At 42.0% G+C, this 27,037-nt stretch overlaps 1 protein-coding gene across 1 annotated transcript in view; it reads right to left on the reverse strand.

The window, feature by feature from the left end:
- The window catches only part of BICD2 (BICD cargo adaptor 2), a gene marked incomplete at its 3' end in the record, with an annotated part of 96,523 nt that overhangs the window by 31,679 nt on the left and 37,807 nt on the right, over positions 1-27,037 (reverse strand). The window contains exon 2 of the mRNA XM_082004661.1: positions 9,117-9,329. Within this exon, the coding sequence (XP_081860787.1) occupies positions 9,117-9,329 (213 nt within the window). The remainder of the gene's footprint in view (positions 1-9,116; positions 9,330-27,037) is intronic.

Genomic DNA, 27,037 nt, shown 5'->3' on the forward strand with positions numbered 1-27,037 from the left:
TTCCCCAAGCATATTACAATACTGCTTTGGAGGCATACTGTAGTACATGTTCTTTCCTATTTTCAAAAAAAGCCAATCTTGATCCAGACAAATTTTGCTTGGATAGATTGCCAAGGGCCTCCTACTTTAATGGAGGCAGTGCCAAGCACAAGCAAAACAAAGCAATCTCCCTGCTTCTGCATCTTAAAATCACATTACAGGCAAAGCGGAAGTTTTCACTCAGCATGAAAAGGGGAAAAAAAAAAAAAGAAAAAAACCCTCTTTAATTAACAGTTTGCAAAGTAACTTCAAGCCACTGTTTCACTGATTAGAGCGTTTCCAGCTGCTCTTTCAATCGTGCATACTGATTTTACATCTATTAAAAGATTGCAGCTGCATGCAAGAGACTTTCTCCCTCCACTGCTCATGCTACTCGGAAACCATGGGCAGAATAAAGGTCGTAATGAAGGTTGCAAGGAGCTGCAAATAACTAGAAAGACTCATCCTGATATTTCTGCAGCACCAACAGGCACCCAGCAATTTAATTGTAACAGAACAATGAAAAGGTCCCCCTGGCAAGTGTGCACCACATTAATTCCCAAACAATAGCATATCATGGAATCTTAACTGCTAATTGATACTTAGAGAATCATGATGTCATACTTAGAGTTTTATGATGTCAGAACAACAAGAATTTACTTTAATATTTCTTTAAAATCTGAAAATACACAGAGTTCAAATGGTGACTTTCAACACCAACAGTATTAATTCACTTTTGGACACGGAGTCTCTAGGCAGCAGCCATTACAGCAAGAGAAACACTGTTAACATCTTTCCTCTGAATATATCTGTGCACAACAATTGAGAAATCACGAGCAGATGCCTCCTTGAATATGCGCAAAGCACATCAGCTGAATTTCCACGACAATTTATCTTCTTTGGAATGGATTTTTATTACGTTTCAAATTGAAACAAACACTATGCAGTACTTCCTTTCTGCAAAAATACTCAGCTCCCATCATTCTTTTAAAAAGGAAGCTGTCAGTATAAAAATCAACTTCAATGAAGACAAAAAGGTGGAAAGAAAACAACTGCCATCTGCAGCCATCTGCAATGTGCTGAGCCAGCATGCAGCAGAATGCAGCTATCGTGGTATTATCACCGCCTTTGAACTTCCTGCACTGGACAAAAGACAGGTTTGTTTGGTGTTTGTGGTTTGTTTTTTTTTTTTAAATAAAACAATACTATTCACACTGTGACCCTTCTAATCCTTTCAACACATTACAGGACAAGAAATCCAGTCCTGCACACTAAATATGACGGGCTCAGTACCTTCAAGACACAGGCTCGTCACTGCTTTGCTTTTAGAAACAGAGCTTTAGCGATCTGCAAACAGCCTTTATAATTTGGCTCCAAACTTTTAGCAGCGGATTTCCAGTCACACTGCTCACTTCCGAGGTAACTCTTTTGATGTATTTTAGCATTATTTAAATGTGCTTCTGCATGCACAGTTCAAAAAACCAGCAATGAATCAAGGAATATCTTCTATATGCTGCTGTGGGGTACTGTTTGAGAACTACACCTGGGCCCAGAAGGAACCTAAAAATCCACAGGTATTCCGCTCTGCAAAAGCCTTTGCGCTCCGAGGCTTTTCCATTAGAAGTTACAGGTTGCCACGCGACCCCTGAACAAAAAGAGATCTTTATCCCCAGAGCATTACACTGAAAGCTGTGTCACATTGCTGCCATACTCCCAAACTCAGTGCTGATAAACACATCGATTTCTACAAGCTTTCAGGGCAAAAAAGACAATGTGCAAACGCACTACCTCCTGCAGCCTTCCCCATACAAGGCATGGGAATGGCAGCAGGTGGTGTGCAATATCAACCCTGCAGCCGCTCCTGCAGTCGGGCCATCACACCACCACCCAGCTGACCCATCCTCAGAAGGCCACACTTCGCAACTCACCAGGCAGAGCAGGGGAAACTCTCTGCTTTTTACTTTCTTTTTTTAAAAACAAAATATCCTTTTCCCCATGACTCACCAGCCTGCAATCTGGTTTTATAAAAGTTTATGCAAAGCACTCGGCACTCTTACACAATTCTTCTTTCTTGTTTTTTTTTTTTCAGCAACTTGACTGTGTAACTGGTCCACCTGCCTCCGTGTCCACCTCTCCCACTCTGGCTACCACTGGATTGCATCGGCAGTTTTACCAGCACTCAGGCAGCTTCATTTGGTGCATAAGGCTGAAGCATAAAGCCACCAACGAAGCCCTGCTACAGACACTTTTCAGCAAAGCTCACCATATTCTGCAATGAAGAGATGACATTTTTTGTTTTAGCTCCTTAAACAAAAGGAGCTCGCTCCTTGCTCTTTGTCAACGTTCCACCCCAACCTTCCATAGTCTTCTCACTTCTTTCTCTAGACCAACAACCTTGCTCCTGTTTTTTGGTGACCATGATGAGCTTCTCCCTCAACTTATTCTGCCTCCATGGGGTTTCACACTCTCTGTACCTCCTAGAGGCTAGAAAAGCTTTTATTTACACCTTCCTTCACTGCGACAAAAATTCTTACACTGCTAAAACTCCAAGCTCCGCTGCTCCACAGCAACCAACTCTACCATCAACTTTCAGAGCTTTTCAGCCTCCTTCACTCCAATTAATCCAAATACTACTACTGAAATCATCTTTCCTCCCCTTGCTCCAAGGGGAGTGTACTCTCCATGAAAAATGTGCCTTTTCCCCACTTTCTACATTTGACACCATTATAACACCATTCACATCTCTGATGTCTTCTTCCGTTCTTTACTGCTTCCAGAAACTGCCAATCCTCCTCTGCTATTGTCCCTTCTGCTTGGAAAGAACTCCTACAGAGATCAAGTAATTTTCTCTTCCTTTCTTTTCCAAGATTCTTATCATGAAAGACAATACATCTTTCAGCACCTTCCCGTCTCTGACCTGTTCACCTATATATGCAGCATTACAGATTAGGCACTTCAGAATGGGGAAGGTGGTTTACTTTACAACATGCAAGTGTATACGCAAGTGTTCTATGAGCATAGTTTTGCTATACGATTAACATTACTTCAAGTTTCTTTGACCTTTGCAATATACCCAGAAATATTAAGGCAAGAGAATTGCTGTTGAGAATTTCATATGATTTCATTGCATTAAAATTGTATCCCCCCTTCCTCTATTTATTTAAAAAGGGAAAAGCAAGCCCTCTTGATTTGATGCAAAAATACAGGTCAGACTACATGAACCATGGGACTTCAAATCTAGAATAACTTGTAATAAACTACTTGAACACACTTTTGGCCACTTGCCAGTAGTGCACAATCTGTAATTTAGAGCACAATAAAGTGTTGTTTCCACTTATTCTCTGCTATAATAAAATCCATGCCTTCTTTAAGCGTGGCTCCTGATACAGATTTTAGGGAACGCGGAACATGGAGGCTTTCCTTCCTTGGTTGCAGGGGGAGATCTGTTTTGCACTTTCCTGTATGGGTTACCAGTCCATTCAAGAGGGAGAAACAGAAAGCAACACAAAGGACTAGTCTGCATCTTAGAGAGAAATCCTAGCTGGAAAGGAAAGGGTAATCATAACTTTGGTAATACTCTTCCTTCACTAACGATGTTAAAGAAACCTGGAGAACATCAGCAATCAGATTACTGTGTATTTATAGAAGAATTGTCAGCCATCATCGCTCTGAGCAGGTAGGGTCATGTCTAACAAACAACTTAATGGCCAACCATGGTGAAAACACTGGCTCTGAAAAATAAACACTTGCTAGGAATTAAAATGGTCAAATATTGTGAATAGACTGTGTCCTGGGCTTTCTAGCAATGTCTCTACCACCTCTGTTCACATATTTTAACTGCAAGGCCCAGAAAGCTGATACAAGCACCTGTAAGATTGCTTTGTCCAAGGATATGGAGAGATGACTGCAACCAATTATGTTACTGCACCTGTAAGGCAGTCATGGTCAAAGCAGCCTGATCTAATGCAGTGAGTCTTATGTGTTGGTTGAAAGCCAGATGAACATGAGACAGCAGTGTGCCCAGGTGGCCAAGAAGGCCAACAGCATCGTGGCCTGTATCAGAAATAGTGTGGCCAGCAGGAGTAGGGCAGTCATTGTGACCCTGTACTCAGCACTGGTGAGGCCATACCTTGCATCCTCTGTTCAGTTTTGGGCCCCTCACTCCACAAAGGACATTGAAGTGCTGAAGCATGTCCAGAGAAGAGCAATGAAGCTGGTGAGGGGTCTGGAGAACTGGGGTTGTTTAGCCTGGAGAAGAGGAGGCTGAATAACTCTACAACTCTCTACAACTACCTGAAAGGAGGTTGTGGTGAGGTGGGTGTTGATCTCTTCTCTGAAGTAACCAGTGATAGGATGAGAGAAAACGGACTCAAGTTGCGCCAGGGGAGGTTTGGATTGGATATTAGGAAAAATTTCTTCACCAAAAGGGTTGTCAAACATTGGAACAGCATGCCCAGGGAAGTGGTGGAGTCACCATCCCTGGAGGTATTTAAAAGACATGTAAATGTGGTGCTTAGGGACATGGTTTAGTGGTGGACTTGGCACTGTTAGGTTAACAGCTGGACTCAGTGATCTTAAGGGTCTTTTCCAACCTGACATCTTTATTCTTCAGTGAAGATGTAGGCTTTGGTCTCTGGTTGCTACCCACAACCAGAGACCAAAGTCTACATCTTCACTGAAGAATAACGATGTCAGGTTGGGTTGGGTAGCTTTTTAGGTTCACTCTGAGAGTATGGTTAAACTTCATACACTGTAAACTTAGTTAAGGCCATTATCTACAGGATTTGACTAGAGCATGAGGGTTGTTAGAGTCACTTGAGACTCTGGCAACCAAACTCATAGCCTCTGGTGCGAGGCAAGAGAATAGGATGGAGGGATAAAACTGACTGATCTTTTTGGAGGTCTATGTGCTGGGTATTCCTTTTCTCTAGGGTTAAAAAGAAACAACAAAAAAATCCAGAATAAATAATTGTGTGTCTGTGTTTGACACAGACCTGAAAATCCCAGCATTATCAAGAGAAAAAAGGAGAGTCCCCTGCACACAGCAGGGCCAGGTAACTGCATGATGTTCATTATCCTTCAGATTGACACACTTTCTTGATAAAGCCTATCAGTTGATAGTGCAGGACAAGAAAGTTTCTTCAAAACAAACCTCAGAAAAAGAGCTATCATTATATAGCCTTGGAGGAATGAAACTACTCATATGTTACTGAGAGCGTGTTTCAAAAAACCTCACAAGTTATTTAGGACATATTCACAGAATCATTAAGGTTGGAAAAAGAGCTTTAAGATCATCAAGTCCAACCATCAACCCAACACCACCATGCCCACTAATATTATAGTGCACCATGTCATGTCAGCTATTTTTCTTAACTAATATATAAAATTATGCACATTAAAATATATTTCCTTCTTGAGTTTATATAATCAGAACACATTTTACTTTCCTGGGAAGGTTTTTCAGCTTCTCTACACCGGGCACATGACCATGCTGCCTCATGACTTCACAGACAAATCACCCTGTGAAATCTGTTTTGGTGCCACTAAAACACAGGAGAGATGAAAGAAGATTAAAAAGGAATGGCAAATAGCAATTACTCAGGAGCAATTACTCATTCCAGTGACTCTTCCAGGACACAGGAGCTGCTGAGCTAGCTAATGACAGCAGTAAAACTCATAATCTGTAACCACCCTGTCAGCCTGTCTCAACAGGCCAAAATAACCATTCAACTGTAAGCATCAAAACCACTTGTGTCTGCTACAGCGACTCCAGGTGTACTGAATGTCATTCTTCTCCTTCCAAAAACAACTCATCACTTCTGTGCAAGTGTCCTGAGAAGACACGAAAGGAATGACGGCATCTTAAACATGCAGTCTTGATTGTGCTTCCAACTGATGCAGGTCAACATCTGCTTTCAGCCCACCACCACCGCTACTGCCAACAGCATCTCAAGAGGAGCTGCTGCCAGATGCACTCGACCGTCTTCCTTATGCCACTATGAAAGACTGGAAACATTTTTTCAAAAAAGCCCCGGCAACAGTAAAAGTCTCTATCCTATCAGATAGTTACAAACCAGCAGATAAAAACTTTTGCAGCCAGCCCTGACAATCAAATCTCCCTTAAAAATAAAGCAGAGATTCAGCCTCAGTTTATTTCCTGACTTCTTTTCTTTTTCTTTTAAACTTCCTTTTAGTCTTGACAGAAGGAGGCCTCCGCCTGGCCAGAGGACACACAATCAAGTACTTTCCACATCCTTCCTCTTATCTGGATCAAATCCAGAACAGTTGCAATGGAAGTAAAGTTTCCTGTTCCCCAGACACCTTGCAAATCAGTTCTCTCAATAGGCAATAATACAGGACTTCCAAAATATACACTATAAAGCCTAAATCTGCCTACTAACATGCTCTACAACAAGGTGGAGAGGAGCCACAGTTGTCTGTCTTTCATCAGCGGTCAGAAAAAAAATAAGGAAGGAATTTCCACTGTGTCTCTGTGGTATAAAACAGTAGATCATATTCCACCTTCATTCTCAACACTTTAAGATTACAGCAGTATTCTTCATAGCACAGAGGCTCTTCGGACTAATATCAACATAAAGCTTATACCACGAGGCAGGCTAAGCACAGCAACAGGGACTGGGGAAAACCACACTGCTCATCTTGCTCACTCGCTTACAAGGGCCACAACAAGTGCTCCTTGATTCCTCTCACACAACACTTCCAAATTGAATTTGCTGTTAGATCTACAAAATCATCACAGGCCTATGCATATCCTCCTGTTTCCACTTACCCGGACAGCAATGGTGAACTTCTGCCACTTTCTGATGCATTGTATGAGAGAAAAGCCAAGTCCCTCAAGATGGTCACGTTGACTTGGCTTTTTTGTGGGCCAGGAGAAGGCAGGTATCTCTGTTCACACACCCTGCCTCACTGTTCCTTACCAGTAATTATAAGGCAATTCAAACCAAAATGCAATACACAAATAGGCATCTTCAGAGGAACAGAATCACAAACCACACATGGTCAATTGGCTCAGATGTTTTCACTTTAACACTAAAGCTTTGATGTTATTTCTTTTTCTCCTCACCTCTTCACCCCACCACAATGTACCAGCAACAGAAGAAATAACTAGGCTAAAAAAAGGCAAGGAAAGAAGAACGCAGAAACTAAAATCACACAAAGCGACAGGCAGCGAACCCCCTAACTGCAAGGTTCCAGTTATTTATCACATTAGGTTTTGATTTTTAATTTTCTTTAACTGAGTTCAGTTTCCATTCAAAGTTTAAAATCAGTCACATCCAGTTAATTAAAAAGAAAAAAATCTTTAAAAAAAAAATCTTCACAGGAAACCAGACATCACCCACTTCCCCTCTTCCTGCACTCTTCAGTTCTCACTGGGGTCCATCTCACACAAGTGTTTGTCAAAAAGGGTATGTGGGTGAGGTGGAAGGACAAAGCACAAGAAAAAAAACCCCTAAAACCTTGCAAACTGCCAGCTCATCCAAGGGTTGTATAAAGCAAAATGCAGCTCCAAGCAAAGGTAGCTGAAATGTGGCAGCATCTAGAAGGAAAAATCACCTTCAGCCGCAGTGACGCAGGGAGCTGGACTGAAATTTGCCAATCAGCATGCTTTGAGTGGCGTTTGGAATCCGTTACAGACACAATGCTGCCTCTGGGGTGGGGAGCTTTTCTTTTAAGCTGTTCTTAAAGGTTAGGACATAAAGACAAGAGTTGTGTGTGTGCTTGCAGGGACTGGTTCCTTGCCTAAGCAGAGCACATGGACTGATTCCAGCTCTGTTATCCCACAGCCAGGACCCATGAAATTAAAGAACTTGACTGGCCTGTTTGATCATCTGTGACAGTTTGCCCCACAAGTCTCCTTCTCTGTCGTACCCCAAAGAGAGGTACCATTGAACCCTGACATGTCTACAGAAGTAACCCACATTTCCTCATTAATTTTACCACGAAATGTTATCCACATATCTGTAACTATGTCCTAAAGAAATTAAATGAGACATTTCTGATTTTCAGCTGTGGTCATGTAGAGTACATTGAGATTAAGACATGGGCTCTTAGATAACCTCCCCTTGTAGCAGAGGAGGCCAGTCGATTATCTCAGGGCTAGATGAGACTAGTACCCAACGCTTCCATGGAAGGTGCAAGAAAGCTCACGAGTAATAATTGATGATTGTTTACCACATCCATCTGTGGTTTACAGTCTCTATAACTTTTACCCAGTCTAAGCAATGATTTGAGCTCTCAAAACAATCTTTTCTGCATCAGTGCCAAAGAGACTCCTGCTGATCTACAGATTTCTTAATTACTTAAACTTTCAAAGTAAATTTCTCAGCAACTATTTCCCCTCAGAAATATGCAGTTTCAATACTGAAACAATAAAAAAGGTCAAAGGTACTTTGAGGTATTAAGTTAAGCAACCTATGTAAAGGCCATCACTTTCATGAAAGAGAACACAAGACTGTAAACTTTACTATTACTCCTTTTGTGCAATTCAGTGTTTTGTTAATCTCCCACATCCTTAGAAGTCAGGGTGTAAAAAGTGATAAAAGGGGAAATTATGTACCAAATATTTTGCAGCAAGAAAATCTGTGTTGGGAGTGAGGCAGAAAAAGTACATCCAAAGCATCTCTGCTTGGATTAAACAGATTCCTCTGCTTTTCAAGGCAGCAGTTCTCAGACTGAGAGTACTGATATGCAGTACCCACAGCACCAGCGTGGCCTGGACAGGAAGTCCAGTCAAATGAGTCTGTCAAATGAGCTGGGACACAATACAGTGGTTACTGCAGAACTAGTAGGTAACTGAACAAGGCAGAGTGAATTTGTACTCGTTCAGAACCACTGTGGCCCCAACAGCCTGGTTCAATGGATGGAACCAGAAAGCTGGATTTACTGTACCATTGAACTACAGCTTCAGCTGGATGTAACACCTTGCTAAAGTCTCAGACAGACAACCCATCTTAGCAACCGCCAATATTAAGCAGATATCGATCAGTTCAAGAATATTCCTTATTTTGGTTATACAGCACAAGAAAACATAACCATAATACAATCTGTGGTATGCACTGTGCACCTTCACTCACCTCTTTCAGTTCCTGTGCAACAGAAGTAAGGCGTTCGTTTTCAGACTGGGTGTTGGCAAGGACATTTCTGAGCTGCTTTAGTTCTGTCTGCAGCTCCATAACCTTCTTCATGTAGTACTCTTCCTTGGTAGCCGATTCCTGAATCAAGGTCTCCTCTCTGCTCTCTCCATCTGCTGCTACCTTCTTGTGGTTGGTATGGGCCTGCCCAAAAGCCTAGGATAATCAGAAAACAAATCTTTTATTAGTAAACCCAGAATTTTGCATAAGTAGCTGAAATTATTTACCCTCATATTTCTTTGATGCAAAACAATGCAATCTTTTCCTAGACCCTTCTCTTCTGGGATTGGACCTTTAAATGCAATCAAGTGGCCACACAGAGATTTTGAAAGCGACACACAGCACCCAAACGGTGTTTTGTGATGCGTAGGTTACTTGCATAGAACCTCATATAAACCCTTGTGGGAAGGAACAACAATGTACTGATTTGAGCCTGCTGTTAAAGCAAGACTTTGGTTTTCAACAAGATGACTGCAAGATGATCAAACACTTCTGCATGTGCATTTTCACCATAGTTGGATCAGACTCACTTCTACAAAAACTGAATCCCTGAAAACAGATGCAGTATTAGCAGCCTGTTCAATTTCTTCGGCTGACAGCACACTTACTCTTCCTGATCCAGGTATATCAAAGAAACCTTATCATCCCCCTCAGCTGCTCATTGCTGGTGATCAGTGGCCCCTCAAACCTGCTAACCCACTGCGGCCATAAGTGAGCGAGGTTAGCAGGGCTACTCCGTAACCAGGTTAAGCTAACGTGGGTCACTATGGCTGAAGTAGGTCAGTGGACACTCACCCAACCAGCTCTGCTGCCTGCTCTCAGAGACGTCATCTCCAGCAGCGTGCCAGCAAAGGGACTTAGAGGCAGGTCACGCGGATCTAACCTCTTCAGCATCGCATGCCTCTGTTCAGACCTAACATTCTCTTTTTTCCTCCTCCTGCTTCTTTTTGGGAGTTTTCATTTGACTTGAAATTACCAGGCAATGCTCCTAGCAGCAGCGTTCTCCAACACACGAGCAAGCAGCCCATACAGACACCTCGTCTGCTGGACTGCAGCGTTTAAGAAACCCATCAGTGGCTTTCACTAATAGATGTTAAAGCAAAGAGTTTAACATTTTAAGTAGATATATATTTGTAACATGTGGCCTAGCAGATGAACCAAAGACAGTGACATTAATGAATGCTATCTTTTAACTGCTGCATGTGTGTGCATCACAATCCAACCCAAGATGTATTTGGAGCTTTCAGGTGCCACAGCAGCTTTTGGGATGCCAGCGTCCATACAGTAGGTTTTCACAGCCAACACCAGGCAGTAAGCCAGGTCAAGGCATCTCTCAAAACTCCTTGTCTAGTCATGCATGACATTTCCGATTAATAATTTTTTGCTACCTCTTCAGAATATACTGTCACCACAGGGGGGAAAAAAAAAATCTGCTTTGAAGAGAAGCAGATTTCAGTATTTTATTACTTCTGTATATTAGGCCAGGTGTATTAATAGTACAGTAGTCATTGAATATACCAGGGCTGGAACAGATGATTAAATGTCCCAACTGTGCCTACAGTTAAAGACACCCACATATTGCTACTATCAGATTAAATTTTATTTCAGATAAGCAAGTCAGAGATACAGGAGACAAATATCCATTGAAGAAACTCTAGCCAGATTCACTGAGATGACCCAAGGGAAATTAAAAAGCATCACATTTCAGACGGAAAGTAAAGCACCATCTGTGCAAGTCCTTGTCAAATGAGTTTCAACAAAGCAGCTTAAAAGCCTAATACCCCAAATCTCCATAAATGTTAAAGGGATAGCAAAAAACATGCAAGCTTCTCAAATACACTATCTTTTTTTCATAAAAAAATACGATCCACCTTTTATAGACCTGCATTTATTACAACTCTCTGACACAGAGAAAGGGACTCTGGGCATCTATTTGCCCAGTGAAGTGGCACCATTTTCTTGCTAGCAGGATGCCAATGCAGAGCATGCTGAAGCTCAGGATACTCAAAGCCACATCTGATCATCCAGACAGCAGAGTCCAAGCACGATTCAATCAAGGAACTCGGTAATAGTGCTAAGGGAGAAATTTTTGAGAAAGAATAATTTGCTGTTAAAACTTTCAATGCAGATGCTAGGCCTTGGGTTTCTTTAACAACTGAAAAGAGAATGTCATAATTTTGCAGAAGCCACTATTGACAAGGAGTATTTGAACACAGAAACTGCCATAGCGGATGAGACTGGGCTTTTTTTTTTTAATCCAATATCCTGTCTTCTACAGAGGCTAATGCCAGATGCTTCAGAGAAAGGTGCAAGAAATTCCATAACCTCCCAGAGTTAGGGATTGCCTTAAGTCTTGAAGCAGAATTCTTAATGTAAATTTTGGGAAAGCTATTAACATTTAGTTACTCATGTAAAATATCCCCTTATTTTTTATGGTTTGGCCTTAATAAAAATTTTGGCATCAATAAAATCCTACAGCAATAAACTCTGTATTTTAAATCATACTCTTACGTGACAGTTTTTTGTCAGTTTACAAGTTTCCCACATTTTCATAGAAGAGAACATATTTTTGTTCAGAGGCTTGAATGTATGTTGTTTTTCCACAATCCCCTGTCAATCATTCATTCCATCACAGCCCTCTATGCCCTGGTGAAGGTGAGGTGCAGTTCAGGAAGTTATCACTTTTATGTTTGAGAGGATTTTCTACGCCCTAAGACTCCCTTATTAGAAATTGTCTGTTATTATGGCTTGTCCCAAATGGCAAGACTAACCCAAAAAAACAGGAACCGCAGATGTCAGCTCACATAGACCAACTGTGGAAACAAGCTTATGGATCACCCCTAGTGAAGGATGCTGCTATTCTTTGTGGGCCCCAGTTATTTCTGCATAGCAAGGCTGTTATTTGCTCTCAACCAGCAAGCTTGTGAAGTTTCAGCAGAAACCCTGCCATTAGCTTGATGGTATTACTGTCTGGGGTCAGGAAGATGGGTACAGAACCATGAGTAAATGGATTCTGACACTACACAGAACACAAGAAACCTTCTTAACAGACGTGGTCATCCTGAGGGGCAGCCTGGAACAATTCCATCTGGGTAGATTTATAAAGGGAACACTTAAAATGCACCTCTGTTCTAACCAAGCTTCATTATCTCTCTTGTATGTACTTAGAAGTGACCTCATACATTCATGTTACAAGCCATTTTCATAATTGCAACAGCCTGCGTGGAACAGGAAATTTAGCTTTAACAAAATTGTGCAAAATTACAGGGCAATGTAATTACCTTCCATGGATACAGCCCAGGCCTGTTTTAAATCAAGCTACTAAAAAGAAAACTGACTTTTTACTGATATGGATGAAACCCATAAACCTTCACATACCCAGAAATCCAGCATCTACCCATCCACTTTAACATTATGTAAACACAGAAATAGAAGTCAAAGTTACTCTGCTCTTCCTCCCCTTCCAAAACTTCTATTTCTATCTACTAAGGTACGAAAACAGGGAAGAAAATTGTTCACAGGTGTATCAGAATGATACTCTTTGGAGTAGAATCTCTTCACAAAATAAATGAGTTTCTGACAACTCACTTGCACACACCTTGCTGGACACAAGGGCTGCAAAGTGTCATGTTCTGCTGAAGAGCTGCCTCAAGGAATTACAAGACAACACGAATATTAAGGGACTATCAAAGTTCCCTTCTTTCAGATTTCCCAAAAGCAAAATCAAAGAGTTCATGAACCGAAATGCTATCTTGCTATTTGCTCAGCTAGATGCACTCATGGGTATATTGGAAAACACTTTACACTGTTGGACAAAGGTACAATTAGCTTCATTCTATCTCTTCAGAAAGCTGCAGGAGAGACAGATCGAAAGTCCTCTTTTGGTTTTAACGCTATCTGAAACTAATCAAAACCAACCTTCACCTCAAACACACACAACCTCAAATTCTGTATAGCCACTTATCTCTGGACCAGGTGAACAAGAAACACTCCCTGGCCAGAGGGCTCACAGTTACGTGGTGCGAGGGCAGCGCACCCCACAAGGTAGTAAGGAGACACGCCGAGCCCTGAGAAATGCTCCAAATCATTCGGATGCTAATTATCAGTTATTGCTAATAACCTGCTGCCGAAGCTGCTGCAAAGCTGCAGATCAACTGAAACCCTGACAAGTTTTCTCCTGTCAGGCTGCCATCTGGTACCAGCCATACCAGTACATGTGGTCCTTCAGCCCTCCTCTCCCAAATACACTAGGGAATGCTGCCCAAAAACTAATTATGGCACCGCTGAAGCCAATAGGAAATTTACCATAAAAAGCTCATGGAGGTTTACCAAAATAAGTATCATCAACCAAAATGCTATTAAATCAGCTTCTGTGTTTGCAGCATTACACCAGCAGACTCAAAGCAACTGGAAAACACATTCTATCATATTCTTAAATAGCTCAGAAAATCTAATTGCTAAAAGTCAAGGAGATTTCTACAAATTTAATCTTCAGATGATGATATCTTAAATCTTAATAATTCAAAACCCTCCACAGTAATTACAAATGAGAAAAGGAATTTGGACAGCAAACAGATGAGGCAGATTCATCCAATAACTGAGATGATTTTGACCATTTTACATAACAACTTGCATCAAATGAAGCCCTGGATCAAACTGCATTTAAACTGGTTTTAAAGTACCAATTTCCAAAAGACAGACTCAGTGAAAAGTGAAGTTTCCTCTAGGTTTGGTGATTACACAGATTCGTCTGTAAATTTTGCAGGAGGAATCTGATATCAATCATCTTATAGATGAGTAGATAGTTTTTGCATGAAACCCACCACACTGAAAGACTTTCATATAAAACTCCAAGTTCTGAGAAGAAAGTATTCCTGATTCTGTGAAGATTAGCATACTTGTTAATATAACAAGTACTTCTTAACAAGATTGTTAAGATTTTAAACCTAACCTTTTTCAAGAAGTTCCTTCATGCACAGATGTTCACTGATTTCATGAAATGTGAAGGATCTCCGAAACACTTCGTGCTTCTCTCAGAATAGTTGTTGTGATATAGGAAATGCAAAAGTTTATCTCAGTCATGCTCTAAAGAAAGACTCTAGGCCTAATGGAAATTCAGAACAGTGCTGCTTGGTTTGTCTCTTTCTTTGACCTGTCACTCCAGACCTCTATTTAGCCAGAAGCAGGTCCTTAGAAATAATGAAATTCATCCAAAGTATGCTAGTTATGCTTCCATATTTTCTGGGATCTCCTGAACTAGAGTGCTAAAAACAAGAGGTTCATGGACTACCTGGAGCCTGGGCAGTTTAGCACAGCACAAAATACTAGGATGCCACTATGCTTCTGAGAGCTCTTTCTAAGGTAGATCAAAGCCAGTACAACCTCAAATCCTCTACTGACTTCTGCAAAGAGCTGGTGTCCCTAAAGGTCTGCTGAGATCTGACACTATGACACTAGTCCCGGTGTTGCACAGGGACTGCCACAGGCTTTGGAGGCTCCCCTGTGCTGCCTCCCTGGGCACCCGCCGGCAGCCTGCACCCAGTGTCCTCCCTCGCATGCACGTGGGAGCAGACTCTGAACCAGAGCAAGAGTGGAAAGGCAAAGAAAAAGCCTGAGAGCTGCTTAAGGCAGATCCACCTGCACAGAAACGAGTCACAAACCACCCCAGAGACATTACAGAGGAACAAACAGCAGAAATAGTGTCTCCCTCTTGCTCGGTCAAAATGATGGGAAAGTTCCTGTGCCATGAAAGAACACACCCAAGAAAACAGAACACAACAAAAATATTTCGGTGAAGGAGTTTTGCAAGGTAAGTTGCTTACAAATTCATTTGTCATCTAAAATTGAACTAAAATGTTCTCCATTTCAAGAACATGGAGGGCAGGGAAAGACAACTTTATACATGATTTGAAGGATTAAGAGGAAAGAAAATCTTGACGAGGCCCAGGGCTCCACAATACAAATCAACTTCTGGACAGTATGTGTCATCCTACTAACACACAAAATTTGATTCCTTCAGATGAAACAAACAAACAAAAAAGTACTTCGGCTTGTGACATGACAAACTTCAAAATACATATCTTTTTTGGGCACAAAAATGTTTTGTTGGTGTAATTCTTCAGCCTGAACACAAGCCAAAATGATCCTTCTAAAGAAAAAAATCTACCTTTCTTCCCCTTTGGTCAGCTTATCTCACATTCTTTGGTTGCTAAGCTAGAAACAGTTAAGAATTAACAAAAGAAAAACCCAACATGCATCTCTAAAACATGCATCAGAAACCAAGGTCAGAGTTTCAAAGAGATGCAGGTACTTGCTTAACCAGTTTATACATAGCCTAGAGCCAAGTACTGGGTATTGGTTATCATTCGGAGACAACCCCACTGAGCTCGCTAATACCTCTTCATACATAGGACAATAAAGGACCATTTCTTCCCTTTTGAAACAAGTTGTCTGCTGTTTCATCACAACGCTGAAGTAAGTACACAGCTTATTATTTGAAAAAAATAAAACTCCCACATACTGATTGCTCTCTCCAGTCGGTCATGAGTTTCTAAACAGCCATCTTGACAGCAGCAGGGGGAAAAAGCATTAGAACTATTAGTGATTTTAACGTCTACTCTGTAATTGCTTAAAATTTGCATTTACACAGCGACAGAATTGCAAATTTGAATACATCCTTCTTAAGTCTACAAAAGTCCTCACAAGGGCGCATAAGAAACCCGACATATAACAGTAAATTGCTTTTAACACTTTTAAATGAATGCTAGCCAAGCATATTTTCAGCCTCTAAGTGGCTTTAACCCTGTGCTCGAGTTGCTGAGAAACAGTCCCCCGGGGGGAGCTGGGGATGCCGCACGCACCCCCCCACCATCTCCTGGGCAGGAGGTTGGAGCTTGCCAGATGAAGCTCTCCATTTTCATACACTCTCCTTCTGTGCAACGTTCAGGGAGGTTACCACAGCTCTTCCTCAGCGCATCAAGAACGTCAAACCTTTCTTCAATAAACACAAGTTTTGAATGTTTCTGAAATCCTCCTCTCCATCTGCAGGTAGAGAGAAGGACAGATCCCCAGTGAACAGGGCAGGAGCACCTCTTCCAGTGAACAACACTTATGCTGCCAAATTTTCATACTGTGCAGCAATTCTGTTTCCTTAAAGGAAAACAGTTCAAGGACAAAGAAAAAGGGAGATAAGGTAAAATTCAAGTAAATAATAAAAATTTTCCCTGCACACAGCTCCTCCTTGCTTGCAGTCCTTGGAGCATATAGATTTATGAATTGGTCAAAACAGACATTAAGCTGTCTAAATGATGAGATGGGTTATTTTAGTCTTGGGGAGGGTTTGCATTACAGTATATACAAAACCCTTAGGTGCTCCACAATCACATACACGCGGTACTACACAGAGCATGTGTTCACTGTTCAGAAGTAGGACACTCCTGGCAACCAAGCTGTACACATTCACCAAAGACAGCAAGAGGGAAAAAAAGACTAAAACACAGTGTGGTTTTGTTCCTGATGCTTCACAGACCTAAAAATTAAACTGCTGTTTCTAATCAAGGATAAAGCAAGCTTGAAAAATACCAGCACAGAAAATACCAATTAACGTTTGAATCAAGAAATATTCAAGCTTAGTATCATTAGCGGGCAGGCAGAGACAGAATTCAGCCCAGCTGAGAGGTCTGAGTCCTGGCTTTGGAGGCAGACACCCCAACAGGCTCCAAACACAAATTCCCAAGATTGTTTGCACACAGGCTATGTGCAAACAAGCGACCCTGCATCCCAGTGACAGGTGGCAATGTTACTAAAAACCAGAAATCCATGCAAAACCTTGCACTTCAAAACCCTTCATTGATTTACAAGTAAAAGTTTCAGTGGATTTAGCTACAACAAGCCTTCCAAGGAAAGGCAATATTGCACGCCAAAGCATCACAATGGAAAGAGCAAGGAAGAAGCAGTACCAGAAGGTAAACGATGGCCACCCAGCTGGTCTTTGACCTGTGCACCAATCAGTCACAAAGCTGGTTAGAATTGAGGGTGCACAGCCCACATTCCATATGGGATAAAAGAAAAGGGCACCTATGTGCCGCTTTGTGTCCTCTTAACAATTTGCTGCCCTTGCAATAAGCCCATGGCATTGCCAGTCCAGAACTACAGTTGCTGGGGCCGAAGGGTTCGCTAACACTGACGATAAATACAGGATGTTAAAGGTGTCACTGGTTGCAGCTGCTTATGTATCTGTAGATATATGGAAGAAACGGGAAAACAAGATTCTGAGCATAATGCTGGGAGCAGAGAACAGACATCATCTTTACAGCTGTAATGCTCCAAGCTGGACAGAAATGACAGAGAAGCATTCAACAGGAAAACAAGACTGTGCTAAAGACCACTAGCATTGTCCCCAAGTTATCTCAGACAGGAAAAAACCCCATCTAACCCAAAGCCTTCACATACCAATTAGGATCAGGGACCCTGAAGGAGCCACACAAATGAAATCACCTGGAACTGCCGGGGACATAATAAACAACACTGTCCTTTTAGGATTCATAAGAGTTTTTCAAAATGTTGGGTTACTGGATGCCTTTGCTACTAATAAAAGTTCATATTTCCCACCTTTAATAATGCATGATAGTAATGATGCCTGGCCCTGGCATTCCCCACTGGCGAGCAGGGTGCTACTTCCAGCCATCCCGGCTTTTTAAAAACCCCTCATGGACAAGCATTACAAACAGCATTCAGATTACAAACCATCCAGCACCTACCAGCTCCACCTTGCTTTACATGACAAACCTCTACCATTGCAGTTTTCAAGATGATATACTTTAGAGGCCAAGACTTGATTTTCCCCACTATAGAGAGCCTAAACCCAGAGGTGCCCAACCTTCTTTGTTCCCCAAACCACTCTGAGTCGTCTTCTTTGTACCGTAGGTTATTTGCTATCTTGAGGGGACAGATTGCTTTAGTCACATAAATATGGAGCTAGGAAAGCAGACCTAGTTATATTCTCTCTGTTTATCACAGATTCCCAGCCAGCATTAATGTTTGGTATACAAGCTCTAGATAAAATCAACAGCATACAAAAATCTTAAGTCTCTTGCAGACGTTCGTTGCTATTGATATTGAATTTTGAGGATGTTACCCTGCTTATTCCACAAACCTGGTATGATAACAAAAAGGCAAAGAGAGACTTTAAAAAGTCAAAGATAAGTTCTTCAATCCTGCCAGTTATCTTGTAACTGAAAACGGATCAGGGAAAATAGAACTATCACTGCAATGGAAAAGAAAAAGAAATGCTAGTTTCAAGTGAATGTTTAACCACAAATCCTTCAACTGAAGGAGAGTCAGGCTGTTAGTAAAGTATTTGCAGTAAAGCAATTAACATTTATATCCAGCTTGGAATGAAAGTTATGTGCATTTTTGGAATGACTACAAATTTGCTTTTATCAAATGCCTAACAGGTTAAAAAAAAAAAAAAAAAAAAGGAGGAGACAAGTATTTCAATAAAAATATAAAGAATAAGCCATTGTACATTGCTACAGGACATAGAATCAGATCACTGGGATGAAAATACCAGCAAGACATTGGCCATTTTTGCACATAAAACACAGTTAAAAACATGCGAGCGTAGAAGCAAGAGTCAAGACATTTTGGAAAAGTTGTTAAAAGTTCAGGCATTGAGGCTTAAGATGGTCTCTAGTCATCAGGGATTGCTACCTTGTGCTGGTAGCATAATTCTGCATCTTCCTAATGCCTTTTTTCAGATGCTGGTCATTGATGGAAACATGCTGGATGGAAAAGATGAGAGCTCTCATTCAATGTGGTGAATGTATTCGTACTCCCTTACCTCCTCCCACACTCAACAGCAACCTTGTTGCTGTTGACCAGCTGCTCTTAAAATCTCGTACCCAAGTGCGATGCAAAAAACCCTCCCAAAAACAAGGAGAAAAGAGCACGAGAAGAGAAATGCTTTAATCGAGCCACCCGTCCTACAAACAGGTCTGTGGTGACAACAACCACCAAAAGGCATCGTCTGCATGAGAAGTCTCCTGCTCAGTCCCCACCTCTCCCCAGCCTCTATTGCCACTGTACCTTCTCCCCCATTTTGTGACATGGGGGAATTTAATCTGTATAGGGCAGCTTTACTTTCAGAAGTGATGACTGCAGATTTTCTGAATAGCTGTGTGTGAACCCAACTTGCAATTTGAGTTTAAATATGCTTCTCAATCTTATTCTGAAAAGCATTCCTCATCAGGAGAGCTGGCCAGGTAACGGACAAGCTACAATTACCTTTGTAAACAGTTTTCAAATGATACCATGCAATACCACTAATTCTCCTCCCCCTACGTGAAAATCCTGTATTTTCGTATATTGCTCCTAGCAGCTTTGCTTTGTTTTAATTATCAATATGTCTCATCAACATTACACTAATCAGGATGTTAATATGCATCAGAAGATTATCACTAAAAGCCTCTCAAATTTTTGTTCATGTTTCTGCATTGTCAGTCTGAATTTAATTACAAATTTTAGCACCAGTTCAGCTCCTAATTCTTTCTGCTTATCAGATTCAAAATGAAGGGTGTTTTCCGTGGCAAAAGCATTGCACATTTTTCATAATAACAAATTCATTATGACCATAATGATCTAAAGTAGCGATAGTGAATTGCAAAAACACCGTTCTGAAGAGATTGACATCTCTTTACAGGGAGCAAAGAATTTAATAAAACAAGGTATTATATTATTGTGCATTGCATTCATATATTTTCATTTAAAACTTTCTTGTAAATGGCCATTTGTGCACTCTTCAGTTAATAGACCAGCGCTTTGACTAATAGCTTCTCAGCAAAGTCCTTAAATGAATGCACTAGACTTGTATCAGAAGCCTAAAGCTGCAGTGACACAAGTGTTTTCATGTGCCCCTGACAACACCATAATCCTTTGAGCATGACCTAATCCTGCGTTCCCACTGACTCAGTCCCTCTTGGCTTCCAGCTCCTTCAGCTGGGTGACCAGGACTGACGGCAGCATGACAGAGGGGATGATGGATTGATGGAGGTGCATGAGCTGGGGCCAGAAGAGGCTCACCCCTCCTTCCAGCAGCAGCCAGCTCAGCTGCCCCGCTGAGACCGAAGTCCTTAATGCCAGCAAGGCTGCTAAGCTCCTTCACATTTCTTTCAAATTGCTCCAGAACCTTTAACTGGAGCCTTGCTTCATCTCACAGATCTCACTGCTGTTAAACCCTCAGCAGCACCAGGGAAGCTGCAGCCCAAACAGAACAGGCATTTTGTGCCATTATACCACTAGAAGAAAGTGCCTTACAGCAGTTGATGCTTTCAAGAGACTGAAATTCGAGAGAAAAAAAGACAATAAAACCTCCCAAAACCAAACATGAGGTTTTGACACCACAATACAAGGTTCAGTTGACTTCTGGGTCTTGTGTTGCATGAATTATTCCCATGCAGGCTCCTATTTGTTCTCCTCAGAGATACAAGGGCAGCATGGCAGAGAAGTCAGCTGTACAGTTTCCCTTCCCAGAGGGAATGCAGACCAGAAGGGATGCTCTGGCAATGCCGGAGAACAAGCCAGAAGCGACAGGCTGGCAGCAGTGTGGTCAAGCTCCGGCACTCCACTCGAGCTGAGCCAGTGTGATCATCAGACTTATGAGATTTAACAAGGTTTCAGGTTCAGCAGGAAGAAATGCAAATGCCTTATAAGATCACAGCGTTCTCACTCACAGATTAGAGGGACATTCCACAGATGATTTAGAGGGACTTTTTTTTTTAATGGTAAAAACATACTGGAGCCTATATTTAGAATTCAGTGCACTGCCACTGGGGTGAAAAGATTTGATTATAAAAGTCTAATTTAGCTTGTCAGCTTAGTTAGCTAGACACTTAAACTGTATTAACTTGCACAATCCAGAGGGCTAAATGCAGTTATGCCTAAATCAATAGCTAAGCAGCAACTCTACATATTGTTACAATAGCTAGTGGCCAGATGTTGGCCATACTGGACACAGCTGGGAAGGGGCTGTAGCCTCCTCTCCTCCCCTCAATAAATACTCCTGTGATACGACCCACCAAAAAAAAAAAAAAAAAAAAACTGAGGAATAAAACACAGGCTAAATGAAGGCAGTGGAAATGGCTCAGAGCAATGCTGGAGACATTCCACGTAAAATCACCAGCACTTGACTTCTTTTGTTCACAGGCATGAGTGCTCCATTTCTGTCCCTTTTGGGAGCTGGTATGTACGATGCTCTTACAGGATGAACCAAGGGGTCTAGAGGCTCCAAAAGGATTACTGAAGCTGAGAGCTTGGCTTCAGGTGTGGAAATTGCTGAAAAGCAGGTAAGAATCAGTTTGCTTCCAAAGTGAATTCATGTGAAAAGGTGTTAACGTGACAGCTGTTGGGTCAGGAGATTTAGAAAAGCAAACAAGATCCAGCATGAGCAGCATCGACAGCAGTAGCTTCTCCCAACGCTCCCTCCTTGCCCTCCCTTACCTGCCTGAGCAGGTCACAGCTCGGGTGGGGCAGAGAGCTGCTCCTCTGCCCACTCTCTCGGCAAGGCTAGCAGCCTCACCGGCAAGTCAATCTGGATAATATTCTCAGCCATTTCAGTTCTTGCCATGCTGCACTCTCATTCAGCAATAAAGCTTGGACTCATCAGCATGCAAAGTGTTAGAATCGGGACCACCTTAATAAGCACAGGCAGATCAGATGGCATGAGCTAAGCAGTGCAGGCAGCAGCAGCGAAGGCACAGTCTTGTCATAAAACATTTATCACCAGGCACAGAAGTTACAGCTGACAGCTTCTTGGCGAAAAAAAACCCAAAACACACCAAAACAAACCCACAATGCAAAAATTATAGCAAAAAAATAGTGTGAAGATTACACTGCAAAACAACCCAGTCATGCTTTTTCTGCATTTTTTTAATGCAAAAAGAGTAATAGCTAGATACTTCAGGACTAGAAAAGTGCTATTCTGATTTTTTTTCCTAAAGACTGATATTTTTTCCTAAAGAAGGAACCTAGAAAATTTTTTGGACACTTGTAGTTGCGTTCCTTTGGCACCGATTCCCCACTAGCCTCAGACATTCAGGCTGCGCTCTTAATTTCAAAGTTTTCATGATATGGACACCTGCCCACACCAAAACCATCCCTTCGTTTCATAAAGGCCACATACCAGTTTTGAGGTAGTAATTATTTCTGGACGCTCTTGACCCAAAGTGAAATTTCTTGGGCTGTCCCATCCCATTACCTCATTGTTGAGTTAAAATTTGAGGCAGCTCCTATTCTCTTCATGGTATACAGATAAAACATGCTAAAAGAGGGGAAAAGGTTGCTCTCTGTCATTTAAAACATCTACTTAACATGTCATCCAACAAAATAACCCAGCTAGCATCACAGGGATAGAGCAACACTTTTGTTCAAGCGCAGAGAAAAATAAGCATCAGCTATTTTAAACTACCACGAGATTCACCATATGTCCTGCTGAGATTGTACCTTCAGACCAGCAGGGACTAGGCAATCTGAAAACGCGTTAAGACCTTCCCCCTGGTGGGGGACACAAAAAGCGGGCTGGTAAGGCAAACCATGGAGGACCACCACTGGGAGCGGCCATCAGCCTTGATGGCACAGGCAATCCCGCAGAAGGCACGTGACCTGCCCTGCACCCCAAACGAGTCAGGCTATCATGCATAATTCATAAGAGCTTCCCCATGACTTGTTATGATTAAGCCAGGCATTGCTAGCCAGTAGCTCTGTGCTATTATGAAGAATAAGATTAAAAAACTGGTCACTGATTCGTCACACTGCACCATATGCAACACATACACCCATACACAGACTGCAAGGGATTGTATTAGGTCTAATGCTACACTGAACAGAGTGGTAAGTAATGAAATACATTTTAAGAAAAGGCTTTTGGATTTCATGCAAGGTAAGAGACTTCAGGAGCGTTAAGCATCGCTGAGATGGCACAAGGATTAAAAAAATGACAGCTCAAGTTAACAAATTCACGCTGCAGACTTTAGTACCTCACGTCTATTTTCTGAGAGAAGATCTGCATGATCAACGCTTTTATTAAACTACAGAAGGGTGTCCGTTTACTGTAATACAGACACATAACACTAGGTAAGGATTTACACATACATCTTGGATTTCTGCTGCCCTCAGAAGATGGTGGAACAAGTGAAGTGACAAGCAATTTACTGAGGCTTTGTACGTTACCTGTACCATTTTGACTCTTTCTCATCCTGGAAATTCAACTCCCACAGAAAGTAAAAAGTATTACAGCCCATTTTTCATGAGGAAAACTGAGATACAGAGAGCTTAAAGGCTTTACCCAAGGTTAAACATCAATCAACATGAGAGAAGGAATAAACCCAAGCCTGCAGAGTCTCCTGACCAGGCAACCTTCAACTTCATTACTCTGCCTTCCTACAAGCAAATACCTACATCGAGAATTTATTCCTGCTGGCACACTTTATCACACAGTAGTGTGTAGCTATCCTGTCCATGCCTGGTCACCACAGCATTGAACAGACAGTGTGTAACATGCAGAAAAGGTGATATATTTGTGATTAAGTATCAGACAGGTTTTGTCAAAATTAAATCAATACACTTTAAAAAAAAATCTCAGAAGAAAAACGGGGGGAAGGAGTCACCTGATCCGATAATAAAACTAGTAACATACAATGTATGTGGCAATTCAAATTTGGATAAAAACCAAGAAAGCCCTTTCCAAAATAGCCTGACAAAAAGTTCCAGCAAAAAAAGTTCTTCTTCCTACACACACTCCTTCTGTGTGGCCTAGTTCAGTTTTATCTTATTATTTGCTTTTGGGGTCTTTTTTTGTCTTCCTCGTTCATCAAACCTTACGCTGAAGAATAGAGAATGAGTTACAGAATGATGCCAGGAGGATGATTTCATTTCAGAGGTCAAAAGGTTGGTCAATAACGTGACACCACCAACTTGCATAAAACAAGACCACCAATGCAAATCTAACCCAAAATTAACACAAAGATCTACAGTAGAAAAAGAAAGAGTGGGCCAAAACAAATGGGAGGGGAAAATACTCCTACGCTGGCCATGCTGTGTTTAGGTACTGCCTTCTCCCAACCTGGTAACTTGCAGACACAGAAAAAACCCACAAGCTTCATCTCTCCTGCCTTAAAAGGTCAAAATTTTCCTGTCCTCATCCTGATTTCATCTCTCCCAAAGATTAAAGGAAACGTGTCGGGGGCGGGGGGGAACCCAACACAAACCAAAAACCAACAACCAAACCAAAAAAGGCCACCAAACAAACAAAAATCAAAGCTACCCTTGCTCATAAAACTGCTTGCTAATATTAAATGTGAAATGTAATTTTTGCAATTGCTTCGCTTCAGTCTTTGTTAAGTAGGAAAGTTAAGTATTAACAGCTATAAATATCTAGGAGACTGGTTTCATTCCCAGTTCTTCAACAAATTTCTCTTATGACTGTTTGGACAGTTGTTTCATCACTCTCTGCTTCAGTTTCCTCAGCTACAGTAGGGAAACAACAGTGCCACTGCCCTGTGAAGTAGAGTATATTAGTAAATCTACAAAAAAGGAGGACAGGAACACAATAAACAAGTTTCAGTTCTATATTTCACCTATTGCACTCTTCCATGATATCAAGAAGCAGGTGAAAACAATTTAAGCACTAGTCCAAAAAATGTAGCTATCTCAAGAAGAGAATTATACAGCCATACAGGAGGAAGGACAAACTTCATCGGTGTTAACGCCCCAGCACCTTCATGCTTTGTAGCAGTTTTCACAGGCAATCTTTGCATTAGTAAGTTTTTTTTTCATTTAACTTTGTTATAAACCCAATTTGCCAGGAAGAGCACTTACCTGTGGACTTCATAATGAACGTGAGAAGCTTGTGCTCACTCCTGACTTGCACCCTGAGTCATGACTAGTATTTCCCACATATTTCCATTTGACCACACCACTAGCCAAGGGCCACCTCTTCAGAAGCATAATCTACAGAAGGAGCACATTTACATTATTACATCCAGAATCAGATGACAGAATGGAAAGCAATTATACAAGAGAGTATTTTTTTCATTCCAATTTGATCTTCTGTCCTGCAAATAGCACCACGATGCTCATGAAAACTAATGCATTTCTGCTACTCACCAGCCTCCCTAATTCCTCAGACAATTACTTCAATAACCAATTTTCTGAGATTAAAAGGTAATCTTCAAAAGTATGAGGGGTTTGAAAAACATAATTAAAACAGGATCAGTCCAGCACCATAAAGCATGCTGGCAGCAAACTACACAACTCCTGCCCAACCGCAGATCCCTGGAGTCATAGAATCACAGAATCATTAACATTGGAAAAGACCTTTAAGATGTCCAACCATGAACCCAACACCACCATACCCACTAAACCATGTCCCGAAGCGCCACATTCACACATTTTCTGAACACATCCAGTGATGGTGACTCCACCACCTCCCTGGGCAGCCTGTGCCAATGCTTGACCACTCTCTCACCTCGCCACAACCCCCTTTCAGGGTAGAGAGCGATAAGGTCTCCCCTCAGCCTCCTCTTCTCCAGACTGAACAACCCCAGTTCCCTCAGCCGCTCCTCAGAAGACTTGTGCTCCAGATCCCTCACCAGCTTCGTTGCCCTTCTCTGGACACGCTCCAGCACCTCAATGTCCTTCTTGTAGTGAGGGGCCCAAAAATCAACATGGTATTTGAGGTGCGGCCTCACCAGTGCCGAGTACAGGGGCACGATCCCTGCCCTGCTCCTGCTGGCCACAATATTACTGATACAGGCCAGGTTGCTCTTGGCCTTCTTGGCCACCTGGGTACACTGCTGGCTCATGTTCAGCCGGCTGTCGACCAGCACTCCCCGGTCCTTTTCTGCCAGGCAGCTCTCCAGCCATTCCTCCCCAAGCCTGTAGCGTTGCATGGGGTAAAGTCAGAAGGCCTCATCACAGCAGGCTCTAATTAAGTACCGTGAGTTGGAAGTGAGAGATGGAGCATCACTGACTGCTTTCGGCCTACACACTCACGGGTGCATATTTGTCTCCTTTAACCTTTGCATGAGGGAATCATGGGGGAAAACAGGACACCAATGTCCCTCGTGCTCATTTCTGCTCAAGTGAAACCTTCGTTGTCTGTACATGTCCCCCAGTGGTGTTCACCCAGCCACGAAGCACATCTCTCCCCATTTTCCAGGCTGCGCATCCAGTCGCACAGGATGCTGAAATGTCAAGCAGCAAGGGGCGGTCTTTAATAAATGCCATGGTGCCCTTTTCTCTGCAGTGAAACACTGCTATATGAAGCTAGTTGCACTCAGCAGATGAATCAACACGAGGCATTAACCCTTGCTTTTGCTCACCCACAGACATTTAAGGGCTGAAGCTTGTTATCACAGTCACATTGCCATGTATGGTGCACCACCACAAGCAGGCTGGAACATGCACAATGTGTTCCTCCAAGAGGCACGTTAAGAAGAGGAATTAGTTTCAAACTCATTGAATAGAAAAGCAGGCATAGATATGGGAGAAAGGCGATAAAAGAGAGCTTGTCTGAAAATAATCCCTTGCCTTTCTCAATGAAGTTTGAAAAGCACAGCAATGACTATGTGTGTGCGTGCACCAGGAGAGCAGTATCATGTACGTACCATCACTAGAGTAAACACACAACAGAGGTGCTTGTTCACAGTTTGGGAGCACTCTAGTAGATGCATTTCAGCTGCTTCTCTGCTGAAAATCAAGCAGCATTTGCAGAAACTGCCCCTTTTAGGAGGTTATCATGAGCTGCTCTTCCAGTGAAAAGGGATTTATCCATCAAAAATTAAATAGAACCTAGCTTCTCAATAAAGAAC

Source organism: Phaethon aethereus (assembly GCF_964289735.1).
Source record: "Phaethon aethereus genome assembly, chromosome: 11".
Classification (NCBI taxonomy): Eukaryota; Metazoa; Chordata; class Aves; order Phaethontiformes; family Phaethontidae; genus Phaethon; species Phaethon aethereus.